Genomic DNA, 16,504 nt, shown 5'->3' with positions numbered 1-16,504 from the left:
GACTGTTTCAGAAATATTTAAAAGTTCCTCGTAGCACCTTTAAGTCAATCACATACAACTGAATGGGATCAGACCGACTCATTAGGATTTACTTTGTTTTTACACTAACATTTATTTTTCAGTGAATTTAATTCAAAATCTGTCTTTGTGTCTGAAACTTCATCTCATTGTCATATGAGTCAAACCGTAACTATGGAAACGACACAGGCAAGGGTCAAAGGTTAAAGCTGGGGTGGAGAATTTGGGGAGAATAATACCTCAACCGCTCCACTTGTTCTCTTTGGTCCCTCCCCTATGGTCCCTCCCTGACATGCTCTACACCAACAATGTCGGTGCCAAAGTGAATGGACAGTCCCAACAGCCAATAAGAACAGAGAATCTTTTTTTTTTTTTTTTTTTTAGAATCGGAGCCTCGCTCTGATTGGTCAAAGTGTACCGCTCATGTTAATTTTGACCAATCAGAAATCAAATACCCAGGGGGCGCCATTAGCTTAGTTGGTAGGGCGTCCCCCCCATGGGCCTCGGCCAGCAGCGGACCCGGGTTCGATTCCAGCCCGCGGTCGTTCTCTGCATGTCACTCCCCTCTCTGCCCCATTTCAACTCTGTCTCTACACTATCAATAAAGCATAAAATTGCCAAAAAAAATCTTAAAAATAAATTAAGAATAAAATAATCACATACCGCAGCTTTAAAGGTGCTGTAAGCGGAATGGTTCTTTTAGCTAACTTCCTGTCAGTTACTGCAGTTAGCAGTCCCCTCGCTCGTCCCTACCTCACCACATTAATGCATTGCGGTCCTCAAGTAGCGAGTTATCTAGCATCATCTCAGATCCATAAGTGTGATAAAACATGATAAAAACCATCAAAACAGACATTGTGAAGGATTTTTACCTGCTCCGCCATTGTAGGAGCATACCCATTCACCCATCTGTTGCTCTGGCGTGCACCGGCAGTGAGACCATGGAGTGTATATAGTATTTATGAGTGAGACGGGTGTCGGTTTGAAGCGTTCTCTCTTCTGATTGGATAAAAATTTCGGGATACTACAATAAATTTATTTGCTGATTACATGCAAAGCAGCGGCCTGAGAGATCGGTTTTATGAAACGCGCACATTATGCAAGTGATCACTGTATGAATAAAGAGCGATTTAACACTTATATTAACATAAATACACTGCTTACTTCACCTTTAATGTAGAAAAGTGTTCTATGAAGAATGTGTCACTGCCACTGGTTTGGTGACACTTAAGCAAAGGTGATGGAGTGGAGGTGGAAGTGTAAGTCGGTAAAAATTACACATTGATAAATAAAATCAAATAAGTTTACTTTTTTTCAGTGTATGAGGTGTCATTTAGGCCATATGTCAAGAATGTATGCACATTTTTCACACATACACTTAAAACGCATGCATGTGGTGTGTGTGTGTGTGTGTGTGTGTCTGTGTGTGTGTGTGTGTGTGTGTGTGTGTGTGTGTGTGTGTGCACGCAGACACAAGCTGTACGGTTGTGTGTGTGTGAGAAATTGTGGTGTGTGTGGAAGCATTCTTGATATTTGGCCTAAATGGCACCCTTCACTTACACATTAATTTGCTTACTGTAGCTAGATTAAATTGAAGGCCTGTCGTGTATGATGAGACTCCCTAATTTTTCCTCTGCTCCTAGGAACTTTCAGTTTTCGTTAATCCTTGCGTCCCCTTTGGACAAAAGCGGTAGAGTTTTTACTCGACTGTTTCAGAAATAAAGTAGTACCTTTACGCTTAAATGTACATTTACAAGCGTGCAACTGTTTCTGTTCAAATTATTGTCAAATTTTTTGTACTTCTGCATGTTTACTTTTGTCCTGTGTTATGGGGTATCATTTTGTCCCCTCTGTTTCTCTTTAATTGTATTCAATTCCACACCATGTGCTCTTTTAATGCCAGCCAGGTCAGGAGTAATAAACGTACATATAGATTATGTAACCATCTCCATAGGCCTAGTTAGAGGATATACGTCTTCTGGCTTGTAGTTTATTCTTAAGAGTTTTGACCCCAGACTGCGGGGGATTTTCTGACCTTCTGTTCTTAGCTGATGTCTGGTATGTGTAAATATCCGTCTCCCCGCATCGTTCTTTACAGACAGAGCAGTCAAGAGATCTAAATACCACAGCTTAAGTGTGAGTGTGCTTGTGTGTGTGTGTGTGAGAGAGAGAGAGTGTGTGTTTGTGTGTCTGTGAGTGGGGGTGGGTAAGCCCAATTGAGAAAAACTCTAAATCCATTGCAGGAAATTTGGATAAAGCCTAGAGTTGTGTATATCATAACATATATTTATATACACATTTATAATATTATTTTATTTTTTGAATTTTGAACATGTGTCCTGCCCCTTTAAGAGCCCGGATAGCTCAGTCGCTAGAGCATCAGACTTTTAATCTGAGGGTCCAGGGTTGAAGTCCCTGTTCGGGCGAGAGAAGTTTTAAAATGCTTGAAAACCAAAAACATGGCAACCACAAGAAAATCTTACACACAGCTGCTACTCCAGTTAAAATGCTAACCACATACTGTAAAGTACTGTTCAGTGTAGCTTATAATATAAGCCTGATAGTTTCACTTCTGTTTATCCACACCACATTAGGCCTCTCTCCAATCTCCATGGTGAGGCGCCCACCATTAAATGACCGGGCCAATAAGGGCCTGCGTTCTGACCTAACATTTGTCCCTTTTTTGCGGCGGTGTGAAAGGCCTAATAGTGAAAGGCTGCCCATGATTGTTCATAAATGTTTGGGTTTTCGAATATCTTCCTCTCCACATCCACAATTTAGAACTATTTTATATTTATTTTTGCAGCTATCAGTTGCTATATATTTCATTTTGCATTATGGGACAATATTGTCCTACCAATTTCATATATAATACTGTACATGTTATTATTATTATTATTTATTTTTTAACCTTTATTTATACAGGTATATCCCATTGAGACCGAAGACTCTTTTGCAAGAGAGACCTGTTTTCCTTTCCCACGTTACCATTCACACACACATTCATACACCGATAGCAGGCTAACTATCGACATTCACACGAGGCAAGGTGGGTGAAGTGTCTTGCCCAAGGACACAACAACTATGACACAGGTGGTAGGACGGGTATCGAACCTCCAACCCTTTGATCATCGGCCAACCCGCTATACCACCTGAGCCCCAAAATTAGAAATGGAATTGCAAATGCTGGTGTGTGTGTGTGTGTGTCTGTGTGAGAGTGTGTTTGTGTGCGTGTGTGTCTGCGTGGGGGTGGGTGTGAGCCTTCAAGCAATTGAGAAAAACTCTAAATCCATTGCAGGAAATTTGGATAAAGCCTAGTGTTAACAGAATTTAGTTTGCTTTATGATTGTATAATATTTTAATGCACAATACATGCTTTCTGCCTATTGAACTTTGTCCCAGTAAACCTGACAACTCCAAAGGGTTTTTGCTACACTTTAGGACAAACTTGTTGTTTAGCCTTGAAGAAGAAACTGCCTAATAAGATTTTGGCACATACAGAGGTATGACGCATTCATGTGCACAGTAGTTGAGGAGAAAAGACTCCCTAAATTTCCCATATCCTGTTATCTGCCTAATTAAAAATGTTTCTGCTTTCGCCAGCAAAACAAGGGCTGGACACACCAAACCTAGTATGTGTTTGCGCACACACCACCTTCTCTTGCATATAATCCCATGTACACTGTTCATTTCTTTGTATTCAATCATGTAAGCCCACTTGTGATACATGTTATTTGACCCTTGCATTTGCTGTTTGCAAGTAAACACCTGCTTTCAAGAAAGCCTGACTCAGTTTCAATTATTCAAACACTTGGGTAGTTTGATGAAATAATTCTAGTAACACCTAGAGTTGTATATATCATAATAACATATATTTTTATATGCGTTCTGACCTAACATTCGTCTCTATAGTGGAAGGCAGCCCCAGATTGTTCATACATTTTTGGGTTTTCGAAAATCTTCCTCTACACATTTTCAATTTAAAACTATTTTATATTTATTTTTAGCAGCTATCAGTTGCTATATATATTTCATTTTGCATTATGGGACAATATTGTACTACCAATTTCATATATAATATTGTACATGTTAATTAGAAATGGAAGTGCAAATGCTGGTCCATTTATTGGAGGATTGTTGTTTACTTCAGTGAAATCATTCACTGTCTGAGAGGAAACGTGACTTACGTAAACAACAATGTCCAGAGTGAGCAGTGAGTGAGTGAACCAAGGGCATCATATATGTGGGGGTGGAGGGCCACTGGAACATATATTTCACAGTGGTCGCTGAGGGTAGGGTGGACGGTGGTCATTCCCCCCCCCCCCACACACACACAAAACTGTTAAAAACAACTTTAACCTAAAAGCTAAGCATCATGCCTGGGCCACATATTCTGCGTGGCTGAGCTCATGGACTTGAGGATAAATGCGGCTGGGCCCAGAGCTCTGTGGCTCCCCCCGAATAAATCTTAAGAAACAACCTCTATTTTTGTGCTTTTTTTGTTTTGTTTTGTTTTGTTTTTCTGGCCCCTCATGCACATTTTAAAAGAATTTTCAATTTTTTTTTCTTATCTGGCTTAATCGTTGAAATTTTTTTAGCCTTTAGAATTTAAATTCAAATATATTTAAGTTGGTGTATCAGTCACGAAATCATTTCCCACAAACACCAGAAAAAATATTCAAAATGTTAAAAAAAAAAAATAACAAAAAAAGAAAGAAAGAAATTAAGAAAAAAATAAGGCTTCTCCACTAGGAGGTGCTGCAGACCTTCTTCCCGAGGCCATGGGATGGATTATTGGGGGGAATTGCAACCCCTCCAATAATCATTCAATAAAATGAATGTGAAACAGATTTGGGTTTACATGTTCCTGGACCTTTTATGCTCAAACATCTTGGGTGGGCGAAATACTAATATTGTATGTGTGAACATACATTTAAATAAACCAGTGGCTTTCTGTGTCTTCAGAAACCTGGGAGATCATGAGTAATGTTACAATGTTTGTTCATTTCAACATCAGCCGTATGTCTTTATGAATGTTGAGCTTTTGGTTTTAAGTAGCCTGTTCTTAGTTTGTAGTGAACTTTCTAAAAACCCTTGACTTTAATTTTGGGCTAATCTCACAATTAGAATAATGTCACATGGTTGAATGAGATTAAGATGACGAATCTTTATATCAAGTCCGTCCACAATTTCGACTCTATCTCCCGTAGGGAGGGCATGAGACTTGATGTATCTGCTAATTGTTAGTCTCGCAAAGCCAGACCAAACTACAGCAAGTAGTAGGGTCTGGAAGCACTCTGTTTAGAGCCGTCTATTCGGGTGGGGAAACCGGGGGAAACTGGGCTAGCCTGTTTGTATTTGTTTAAACCAATCACAATCATCTAGGGCGGGGCTAACCCCGGGAAGCAGCAGCGGTGTCCTGCAAAATAGTGCCGGGGGGGGGGGGACTTATTTTGATGGAACGTCTTCACGTCCAGAGACTGTCAGAGAAATGGCTAAACCCGCAAACGCCACACAAAAACTATTAAAGACAAAAGGAATATACATAGTGTGTTGCTTTCTAACCAGCATGTCAAGACACCATACACTTTAGCCCCCGAGGAGCTCACGGGATAACTTAACCGGAGTTAACTAGCCACCCACGTAGTGTTATGTCTGGTAACATTATCATCGGCGGTTGAGAGGACGGCTACGGCGGTCGAGTAGAATTTTTAGCATTCGAGAACTTATGTCACCACCTCCTATCGCTGTAGTCAGAGCCGTAGTCCGTCTGTTTACAGGCAGAACAGGGTTTTGACGTTGTGAGCGCTACACCAACTGCAGCAAGTAGCCGTAAGAGTTGCTAGGTGATAGTGGAAGCCGTTGGAATCTTTCCCCGTCGCTAAAACACCGCTGCATAGTCCCTAATTCACCAAAGAAAGGGAACGGCGGATCTTAATCTAGCTGGTTATAAGGTCCGGTGCTCAATTCAAACCCCCACGCTTCATTTTCCAGAGTTTATGAGGGTATTTCTGCCCGGGGGTAGTTGTACAATGAAGTTGGACAGCTAGGCTAAGCTAGGATGCATCCCGGACCGCCGCCGCCAATATTATTATCCCGAAGTATCGCCACACTTTATTTCTGTCTACAGTAATGTGACTTCTCACACCCTGTGTGTGTGTGTGTGTGTGTGTGTGTGTGTGTGTGTGAGAGAGAGAGCGCTGCACATAAGCACACGGGTTGACTGAGCGAATTGTTTCCGAATTTGAGGGGGATCACAATAGGGGAAAGCCAGCAACCGGAATAGGAGGGGGCTGCGTCAGGGCTGCGTAGCTTTTCGACGCAAGCGAATAGACGCTGGCGGAAGTGGTCATGCCAGACTAGCTAATTGTGGACATACGTATTGGTCGCGTGTATTTAAAAATTGTCCGCCCGAACAGGGACTTGAACCCTGGACCCTCAGATTAAAAGTCTGATGCTCTACCGACTGAGCTATCCGGGCTCTGAGAGGCATATGATGCAGATGTTCAAAATAACTTTATTGACAAAATGGCTACGTACAGCCTTAACCCTAACCCTAACCCTAACCCTAACCCCAACCCTATTGAATATTAATGATGTGCACATAACAAGAATTTAGTTACAAATAAATGTAAAAGTAAACGAAACGGAAATAATACACAGAATGAACGCAACGGGGAAATTATTAGTCTATGTAAAAACACTAAACATTTACCCCACGCAGTTTTTGAGGTTTTTGATTCGAGTAAATGCAAGCCCATTGTTTGAACTCCCTGTTAAAGGCAATATAACAAGGATTCTTTCCTGTTAATTTACATGTGCAGATATGGAATTTGACCATTTTAAAGCTCTTGGAGTAGACTAGACATTACCTATCTTACCTCATATGTTTGCCATCCTGCCGGAATCCTTACACTATTTCCCCTTTATTTTGCCTGGTACGTTGACAAAAAGGATCATTTTGTAACCATGGACTGTTTGTATCGCCAAAAGCAACTAAACAGCAATCTAGATTTTTTAGATTATGCAACATTCCCATCTAGTGGCGGTGTGGTGAAGTTACACGTGTGCGTCGCCCTACGTCACACAATAATAAGGAAGTAGCGGTCACACAAACAAACAGCACACGACTACTAGCGATGTGTCTTTTGTTCACTGTAGTCTCGTATTAAACGTTATAAATGTTATAATGTCTTAGCGTGAGACTTGAACAATACATCTGCGTGATAATAGCCGCCATTAAAGGCTCAGTTCGTTCAAAGTAGATTAGTAGTTGACGTCGCTGTCTATTTATCATTTGAGGTGTGTGCATGTGGTTTCTATGGAGAGATATTCAGTGCAGAAAGTCATCGGTGAAGGCTCCTTCGGTCGCGCTTTGCTTGTCTGCTGTAAAAACAGCCATGAGAAATATGTTGTTAAGGAGATCCAGCTGCCAAAGGTATGTGCAAACAGATATAGTGATGTTTTGTTCACTGATAGGCTGTACATTTACACTGTAGGCTACAGCTTGATTCTCACCTGTAAAAAAAACAGGTAGGCGAAGTGCACATGCACTGGTTAACCCTAATGCTAGCAAGTCTGCCTGGTTTAAAAAAATAAATCAATAATACTAATAACCCTATGATTAAAAAAGAAGAGATTTTTTTTTAAATTAACATTTATTCCAAGAGCTAGCCTATGTAATGTACAGATAGGAGAAACATATTTGTTGTTACCTTCATCTCCTGGGTCTAGAGTACCTAACACACCAGGCGGGTGTCAAGGGTTGAAATACATTTTAAAAATATTTAAAAAAATTGAAAGCAGAAAAGATTCAAATACATATTGTGTCAAGCATCAAATGTTGTATTTTGAACCACACAGTACATTAAAATACTGCATCCTATAATTAAATCCAGGCTGTATATTTAGGCTATAGATGTATAGAATAATGTTATTTGCACCATGCCTATGATAACCCAGCAGACTTTTGCCCACACAGAGACACAAAGGCTGCTATTTTCCATAACAGAGAATAAAATGTATGTTGTAATTGCGCTTTTCTAGAAGCAGACAAAATTGGAGAATTCGAGGAGAGAAGCTGTCCTGCTGTCCAAAATGAAACATCCTAATATAGTGGCCTTCAGGGAGTCGTTCGAAGGTATTCACACACCACTCACGCACTTGCACGCACACGCACGCACGCACGCACACACAAACACACACACACACAAGCACGCAAGCACTCACTCACGCACACACACACACACACACACCACACGGGCGCGTGCACACACACACACACACACACACACTCACTCACTCACTCACTCACTCACTCACTCACTCACTCACTCACTCACTCACTCACTCACTCACTCACTCACTCACTCACTCACTCACTCACTCACTCACTCACACACGCACACACGCACACACACACACAATAATCCATATCCTTGTATTTCTCAGCTGACTCCCTGCTGTGTATTGTGATGGAGTTCTGCAGTGGAGGAGATCTGCTCCAGAGGATCAAACAGCAGCAAACCAAACAGTTCTGTGTGGATGACGTACGTTTTGCAAACTCAAGTTATTCTTACTGTTTCCTGCAGAGTACTAAGATATTCTACTGAAGAGAACGTACAATGACTTTGATTACATTTTACTTATGTACAAGAAACAGTACCTGTCTAAAAATCTACTCTAGTAAAAGTAAAAACGTTTTTATTTAAAAATTATGTTTTTTTACATAGTGACGGATATGATGTATAATGTAGCGAAGTTTCAACAAAAAACATACATAAGTAATAGTAAAACACAGATTTTAAAAACTTTACGCTACACAAAACAACTACTCTATGAAAGTTATTGTATAATCCTTGACTTTCCCTCTCTGGTTTGATGTAACTGTTTTGTTCCCTTTTTTAAATGTAGCTTCATTCAAATATATTTTTCTCTCCAGATCTTGAGGTGGTTTGCTCAGATGTGTTCTGCAGCTCAACACATCCATGACAAACGGGTTCTGCACAGAGACCTGAAGTCCAAGGTACAGAAGTCTGTAGACATTATAGTTTCTACATGTTAAAGGCCCCGGCAACCCAAATTCACTAAATCCTTGTAAAAAATGGATTGGATTTATATAGCGCTTTCCTAGGCACTCAAAGCGCTTTACAGGGTCATACCGGTGGCGGAAGCGTGACTATGTTATTTGGGGGGTAAACTGAATGCTATTTGAAATGTCTGTCACCAATGCATGACATCATGATGGTTGGCTGCTCTTATTTTGCTTTGTGTGGTTTTTAAGACCTGCTCTAGTATTTGATCATACAGTCATCACTTCTCCTTCATGTTGTTCCTTCACCCAGAACATTTTCCTGACAGACAGTGGGACAGTGAAACTCGGGGACTTTGGCTCGGCGTGTGTTCTCAACAGGTACGGCAAGAGAGAGGCACCAATTTTATTTATAAGTTTGCCTTTTTTTATGTCAATGCTTTTGGGCTTCGTTTGCTGCTACATTTTAAAGCCTTGGTGTGTAACTTCTGACTTTTGTGGAGCTGATAGGCTTAATCAACTTTGTGTCAACTCGTTTGGTGACAGCTTGAATTTAACAGACATGCGTTTATTTGAAAAAGTTACGCACTATAGCTTTAAATGGGCTATATAAATACATTTTAACTTTTGTATTGCAGCTCGAAGGCCTACGCTCACACCTATGTGGGGACGCCGTATTACGTCGCTCCAGAAATCTGGGACAACAAGCCATACAACAACAAGAGGTATGTTATCATCATAAGATAATGTCCATTATGAATAAAAAAAAATACTGTTATGTGCATTTTTAACATGTTTTTAAGAACAAAATGTCTCATGAATCAGACAGTAAACAACATGTGAACAAATGCTTCTGTAATAACCTGCAGAATAGTGCCAAGAATGATCAAGTGTGCTTTGGAAGATGACATTTTTGGTTCAGACTTCAGAGTATTGAAAAAAAATAATGTTGAGATAATGGCCGTTAAAGATGAGACAAAACAGACCAGGTTCAGTCAAATGAACACCTACATGTACATTTTGGACCTTTTGATTTATACTAGTATGAAAGAAGACATGTTATGGAAGCAAAACAGACAGAAATCTAACCAAAGTCGCTTGTGAAACACTGCTTTCAATGAGACAGTCTTGGATGTCACAGTGTCAATAAATAAATGCACCAACGGTTTTTCAAACCAGCCAGTGTTCTAGAATGATGATGTAACTAAGGCGTGTTCTAACCCGTTCTGTATATCTCTGTGACTGTTTGCCAATACATGACGAATGTCTAGTTTGAATGAATAACCGTCTGTGTGTGTGTGTGTGTGTGTGTGTGTGTGTGTGTGTGTGTGTGTGTGTGTGTGCGTGTGCCTGTGTGTCTGCGTGTTTGTGTGTGTGTGTGTGTGTATTCTGCAGTGATGTGTGGTCGCTAGGCTGCGTCCTCTACGAGCTCTGCACCCTGAGACACCCGGTAATATACCACACACACACACACACACACACACACACACACACACACACACACACACACACACACACACACACACACACACACACACACACACACACATATGCAGACACACACACGCAGACACACACACACACACACACACACACGCAGACACACACACACACACACACACACACACACACACACACACACACACACACACACACACACACACACACACACACACACACACACACACACATGTATTAAGGGTTTGACTGTGGGCCTCTTTCCAAATATTGTGAATGAATCCTTGTATAGAACTGAAACAAAGCATTGTTGTAGAACGATGGCTGCCCCAGTGTCTTCAGCTGCGATGGATTATCTGCTGTCTATTTTATTTTGTGGCTCACATGTTTCAGTTTATTTAATGAAAATAAATATCTGACGTTGTTCTGATTGGTCCCTTAAATACCATCAGCTCTTTTCTGATTGGTCCCTTAAATACCTTCAGCTCTTTTGGTCCAAAACTTCTTTCTTTCAACTTAAAAACATTTCTAAAATTAGGTAAATTTTCTTGTCAAACTTTGACTTAATTCTCAAAATATTGTAGATTTTTATTTTTTTTCGATAATATTATGACTGTTATTATACTATTATGACTATGTTTTTTTTCATGATTTTATTTATTTATTTTTCCCTAGTCCCTTGCCCTAATACTCTGTCCTACTAAAGAAATATACTTTAATATTATAGCCTAATTTTTAAATTGTTGGGATTTTTCTTACTATAGAACACAAACACACAACTGAAAAAGCGAACACACAAATAAAAGACAAAACAATATTATACTTTTTTTTTATTACTATCATTATTATAACTTGTCCCGTAGACCCTCACTTTTGTCACACACACACACACACACACACACACACACACACACACACACACACACACACACACACACACACACACACACACACACACACACACACACACACACACACACTCCCACACCCTCACCCTCACCCTCACCCTCACTCTTCTCTCTGTTCCAGTTCCAGGCGTCCAGTTGGAAGTCCCTGATACTGAAGGTGTGTCGCGGGTCGTTTGCCCCCCTCCCCTCCCACCTGCCCTACGAGCTCCAGTATCTAGTGAAGCAGATGTTTAAGACCAACCCTAAAGACCGGCCGTCACTAAGCACTATCCTGAGCTCTCACAGGGTCTCAAGGCTGCTAAGAACACACCTGCCCACACAGGTAAACACACCTTAAAGGTTCAGTAAGCGGAATGGTCAGTTTAGCTAACTTCGTGTCAGTTACTGCAGTTAGCAGTCCCCTTGCTCGTCCCCACGTCACCACATTAATGCACTGCGGTCTTCAAGCAGCGAGTTATCTAGAATCATCTCAGATCCATAAGTGTGATAAAACATGATAAAAAAAACATCAAAACAGACATTGGGAAGGATTTTTACCTGCTCCGCCATTGTAGGCGCATTCACATTCACCCATCTGTCGCTCTGCACATACACCGGCAGTGAGACGGGTGCCGGTTTGTAGCGTTCTCTCTTCTGATTGGTTATCAGAAGTGGGATCAGCGAAAAGTTTATTTGCCGATTACATGCAGAGCGGGTGACTGAGAGATCGGCTTTATGAAACGCGCACACTATGTAAGTGATCACTGTATTAATAAAGTTTGTAAACGCTGCCTTACTGAGAAATACAGAGAGAGTGTTGTGAAGCTGATCGGCTTAATCAACTTTGTGTCAACTCATAATTAATTAACAGTATATAAAAACTTTCACACTATAGCTTAGAGTTGAATTTTGTATTACTCCTGGTCTATGATGATACTTCCTTCTATATTGATACCCCCAATAATGTATGAATTTTTTTTCTCCAAATTGTCTCATGGCTTCTCATCCATCATAAGGACATATAGTCCCAGGGCATGTTGTTCCTGGTGAGAATTTAAACTCTTGGCCCCCGTCCCAGCTGTTCTGACCCTGTGTGGAATGTGCCCTGTGCCCTGGTCTGTTGCTTCAGATGGCTCGTGTTATGTGTTCGACTTACTGCAGTAAAGAAACTCTGTGAATCTCTCACATTAAAGATGATGCCTTCAGGGCCCGGGGATTTGTAGCTCCACTCAGGAAAACAAACCGCTAATCAAAGGCCTTCATTATGTTAGAAAGACCCGGATGTCCTACCACATCCAGCCGAGATTTTTAGTGTTGAAAACAGTATGCTATCTGGGCGATTCTGACCCACAATCCAGTGCGCACCAGAAGTGAAATCACATCGACGGAGCCTCGATATGAAATATGGATGCGACGGATATAAAAGCAAGAGGCAAGATCAAGGCGCAATGTTATGGTGAATAATAATCAAGTAAAGGTATGTCCCAAGTGTACCATACTGCATCCTAACTAGATTCTGTTTATGGTCAGATGTAGTATGTAGAATAGAGAAAAGAAAGAGTATGTGATTTGGAACGCAGGGTGTATGTAAATGATTGTCTGGTCTGGTGTGTTGAAATTGCTTTGCCTCTTGGTATAATAAAGTTATTTGAATGTTCCTCAGGCGCTGGAGAGAGAGGAACATGGTCGATGGGTCAGAGAAGACGGACAGAAAATGGCTGAACTTCTAGCAGAGAAAAGTTTAATAAAAACATCTACTTTAGAAGGTAAAGTCCAACAAGAGGTTACCTATGTAGCCATGGAAAACAAGGTTACACTGCTGAGATCCTGTGAGAAACACATAGCATTTTATATTAAAGTATCCCATATATATTTTTAAAGGTTAGATATGAACTCTGCTTGTACTTATAGAGGTGATGCTTAAAGGGGTAGTTCAGGATTTTAGACATAGGGCCTTATTCCCAAGTTAGCCTTGGTGTTCTTTATCATTGGAGACAGTTTTCAACACATTTAATTCAGTCCTTCTAGTTGCAGAGTGCGCTCGTGCTAAGCTAGCGCACGGCATCGGGGGATACCTAGCCTGCTACTAAAACAGTCTTACCCACTCCACAGTACACCCGAGGCCAATCAATTATAACGCCAGACTATCGATGTAAATGTCTGTGTTGATAGAATAATTTTAGAAATAAAACCAACCTTGCATCGCATGAATTATCGCATTTTGAGGGACTACTTTCTTAGCAGCAGCGGACTTTTACTTTGCTGTGTAACCGAATCACTACAGCAGAAAGTAAACAGAGCAGCGTGGGACAGAAACTGAAACTGCACTGCCACCAGTCTACCGTCATTCTGTCCCGGTTCTCTGCTGCAGCTCCAGCGGGGGCTGTCTCTACAGACGCTCTTTCTCTTTCTGCCCTTTGAGCATCCCTCTCAATTCTTCATCAGTGTATTCCGGCTCGTACAGGTACGGGCAGCAGCAGGTAAACAAACTATTATAGAGCCTGTAACCTAGGTATTAGTCCGCCGCTGCCGCAGCCTACAAGGAATAAAGTCCCTCAAAATGCAATATGCGAGGTTGGTTTTATTTCTAAAATTATTCTATCAACACAGACATTTACATCGATAGTCTGGCGTTATAATTGATTGGCCTCGGGTGTACTGTGGAGTGGGTAAGACTGTTTTAGTTGCAGGCTAGATATCCCCCCGATGCCGTGCGCTAGCTTAGCACGAGCGCACTCTGCAACTAGAAGGACTGAATTAAATGTGTTGAAAACTGTCTCCACTGATAAAGAACACCAAGGCTAACTTGGGAATAAGGCCCTATGTCTAAAATCCTGAACTACCCCTTTAAGTGTGAAATGCTATAAAGTCTTTGCAGAAGTGAGAAAGTCTATGTTTAGGACAAGATAACAAGTACAAAAGGCTATTGCAAAGATCAGTAATTAAGCTATACACTATAATAAGAATTTTAATAGCTTAGTTTTTTATAGCGCCTTTCAAGAAACCCAGGGATGCTTTACAAAGTACAGGGGAATGAAAGAAGGTGATAACACAAGCAAACACGCCAATATTACACACTGTACCTTTAATTTCTTTCCCTCAGGTATGGAGTTCTCGGAGTCCCCCAGTGAAAGCAGAGAGGCCGGTCCTAGGAAGCAGTGGTCCGCTGAGCCATCGGACACTGTGCTACAGATGTTAGCTAATGCTAGCATCGTGACATCTGACAGTATGATGTCATTGTCTACCAACCAGACACTAACAGGGTCTACTCATGGACGTAAGAGCAATATCTCAAGAATGCATCGAGGGATTTTACCATCAAATTTAGCACACACTCTTTTGTTTCTGTGTTTACTTTTTCAGTTGTGTGTGTGTGTGTGTGTGTGTGTTCTCTAATTTACACTTTTAATAGAGAATAAACTGACAACATTTTGAGGTCAAAATTCAAGTTCACTGTGACGTTGAATCTTATGAGCACAACAACAGAAAACAGAAAAGTCTTCAGATTTTATTTTATTAGTAAAAGAAGTAGTAAATATGGGCTGCTGTTTCCTACACTGTGCCAGAGGCTGTGGAGGGCGTGAGACAGAGGAGACGCTGGGACACAGATCCTCCTGAGAAACTCCTCAGTCTGCTGGAGAAAGTCCAGCTGAGCCGAGCCTTCAGCACCTTCATCATCAGCAGAGGAGGTCTGAGCACGTCTCAATACATCTCATGCTGTCAGTTTAACGCGTAATTAACGGCGTTAACGCAAACCCATTTTAACCACGTTAATTTTTTTATCGCGCAAACGTTGTGGATTTTACTCATGCTGTTGTGATATAGTGAGCAGAAATGTTAGTGCTGGAAAAACAATGTTTCGCCTGCTGTATCATTGTAGTAGAACACATTGTAGTGTATGTTTTCAATTCATCCTTGATAAGAATATGTGCGTGTAGAGGATGATGGTATCTTGGTATAAAATGTAAATTTAAATGCTGGGGGTGCTCGTGGTGTAGTGGTTAGAGCTCCCCCATAGAGGCTCAGTCCTCTTCACAGCAGACCCGGGTTAGAATCCAGCCCAGGTCGTTCTCTGCAAGTCATTCCCCTCTCTGCCCCATTTCATCTCTGTCTCTCCAAAATGTGTCTTATAAAGCTGAAAAACGCCAAAAAATTATATTTGAAGATGTTTATGTATTAATGGTTTATTAGAAAAATTAATTAATTTCTCTGGTGCTTGTCCCTTCCATTCTCCAGGTGCTTCCCCCCTGACGGGCCCCTTATCTGGGCCGCAGAACGACCACACAGACGGTCCAGAGCTGGAGGTTTCTACAGACCAGGAACGACTGCAGCCTCGCTCTGATGACGAGGACACGTGAGTAACACTGAGTTCAGAGTTAATAGGCGAAATATGTGTTTGTTTATTTGACTAAACCTTGTCTTGTTTGTGCCTGTGTTTTTCTCCTGTACCACCTACTTTAACAGACATTATCTCAACATTTGATTTCTTCAATAGTCTGAACCAGAAATCTCAAAATAAATATATATGCTATTTGTAAAAAAAAAAAAAAATAAAAAAAAAAATTACAAAATAAAAAAATAACTGCTTTTTAACTCCCTTTACAAAACCTGACCTCTCTATTATGCAAACCAAGTTAAAATGGCGTTGCAGCAGTTTTGCATGTCTTTCCCCTCTTAACCCCATTTCACCTCTCTCTCTCCAAATATGTCTAATAAAGAAAAAATGCCAAAAAATCTTTAAATTAAAAAAAAATTAAAAATATGTTTTTCTCTTCACAGAGACTTTGAGGAGGATTCTCCCTCTGACTGGTTTGACGAAGTTGAGAAAATGTTTCCAGACTCTTGAGTGACACCATTCCAGGACGGTTGATGTTGATGTTTACATTCGATCCGGACACTAACTGTTTGCACACGCCACAGTCATTTCACATGCTGTTCATATGAGACTACGTTTTTAAAGTTTTTCCACTGTTTTTGAAGAAACATTGCTGCAACAAAACACTAACATTTGTATTGAAAACTGTTTGAGTTAGCCATTAAATAAAGGTTTTTTGAGATTTGTGTGTATTTGTGTGTGTGGCCTGTGTCTCATGCGAACTCATGTAAACAA

At 40.8% G+C, this 16,504-nt stretch overlaps 1 protein-coding gene across 2 annotated transcripts; it reads left to right on the top strand.

Annotated features, from left to right (window-relative positions):
- The first annotated feature begins 7,144 nt into the window (after positions 1-7,144).
- On the top strand, positions 7,145-16,373 carry nek3 (NIMA related kinase 3). 2 transcript variants are annotated; one of them, XM_080053958.1, is made up of 13 exons: positions 7,145-7,456; positions 8,065-8,158; positions 8,470-8,567; positions 8,960-9,043; positions 9,363-9,430; positions 9,688-9,774; positions 10,445-10,499; positions 11,537-11,737; positions 13,058-13,160; positions 14,498-14,671; positions 14,961-15,083; positions 15,631-15,748; positions 16,174-16,373. In XM_080053958.1, exons 1-13 carry the CDS (start codon positions 7,340-7,342, stop codon positions 16,238-16,240), a joined length of 1,389 nt encoding a protein of 462 aa, XP_079910084.1. In that variant the 5' UTR covers positions 7,145-7,339; the 3' UTR covers positions 16,241-16,373. The 2 variants fall into 2 exon arrangements, 1 of the variants encoding a protein (XP_079910084.1); XR_013845600.1 differs by lacking the exon at positions 16,174-16,373 and having other exon boundaries at positions 14,963-15,083; positions 15,631-15,746.
- The last annotated feature ends 131 nt before the right edge of the window (positions 16,374-16,504 follow it).

Source organism: Ammodytes marinus, assembly GCF_949987685.1.
Source record: "Ammodytes marinus genome assembly, chromosome: 3".
NCBI lineage: Eukaryota > Metazoa > Chordata > Actinopteri > Uranoscopiformes > Ammodytidae > Ammodytes > Ammodytes marinus.
This window is presented reverse-complemented; position numbering and strand designations above follow the sequence as displayed.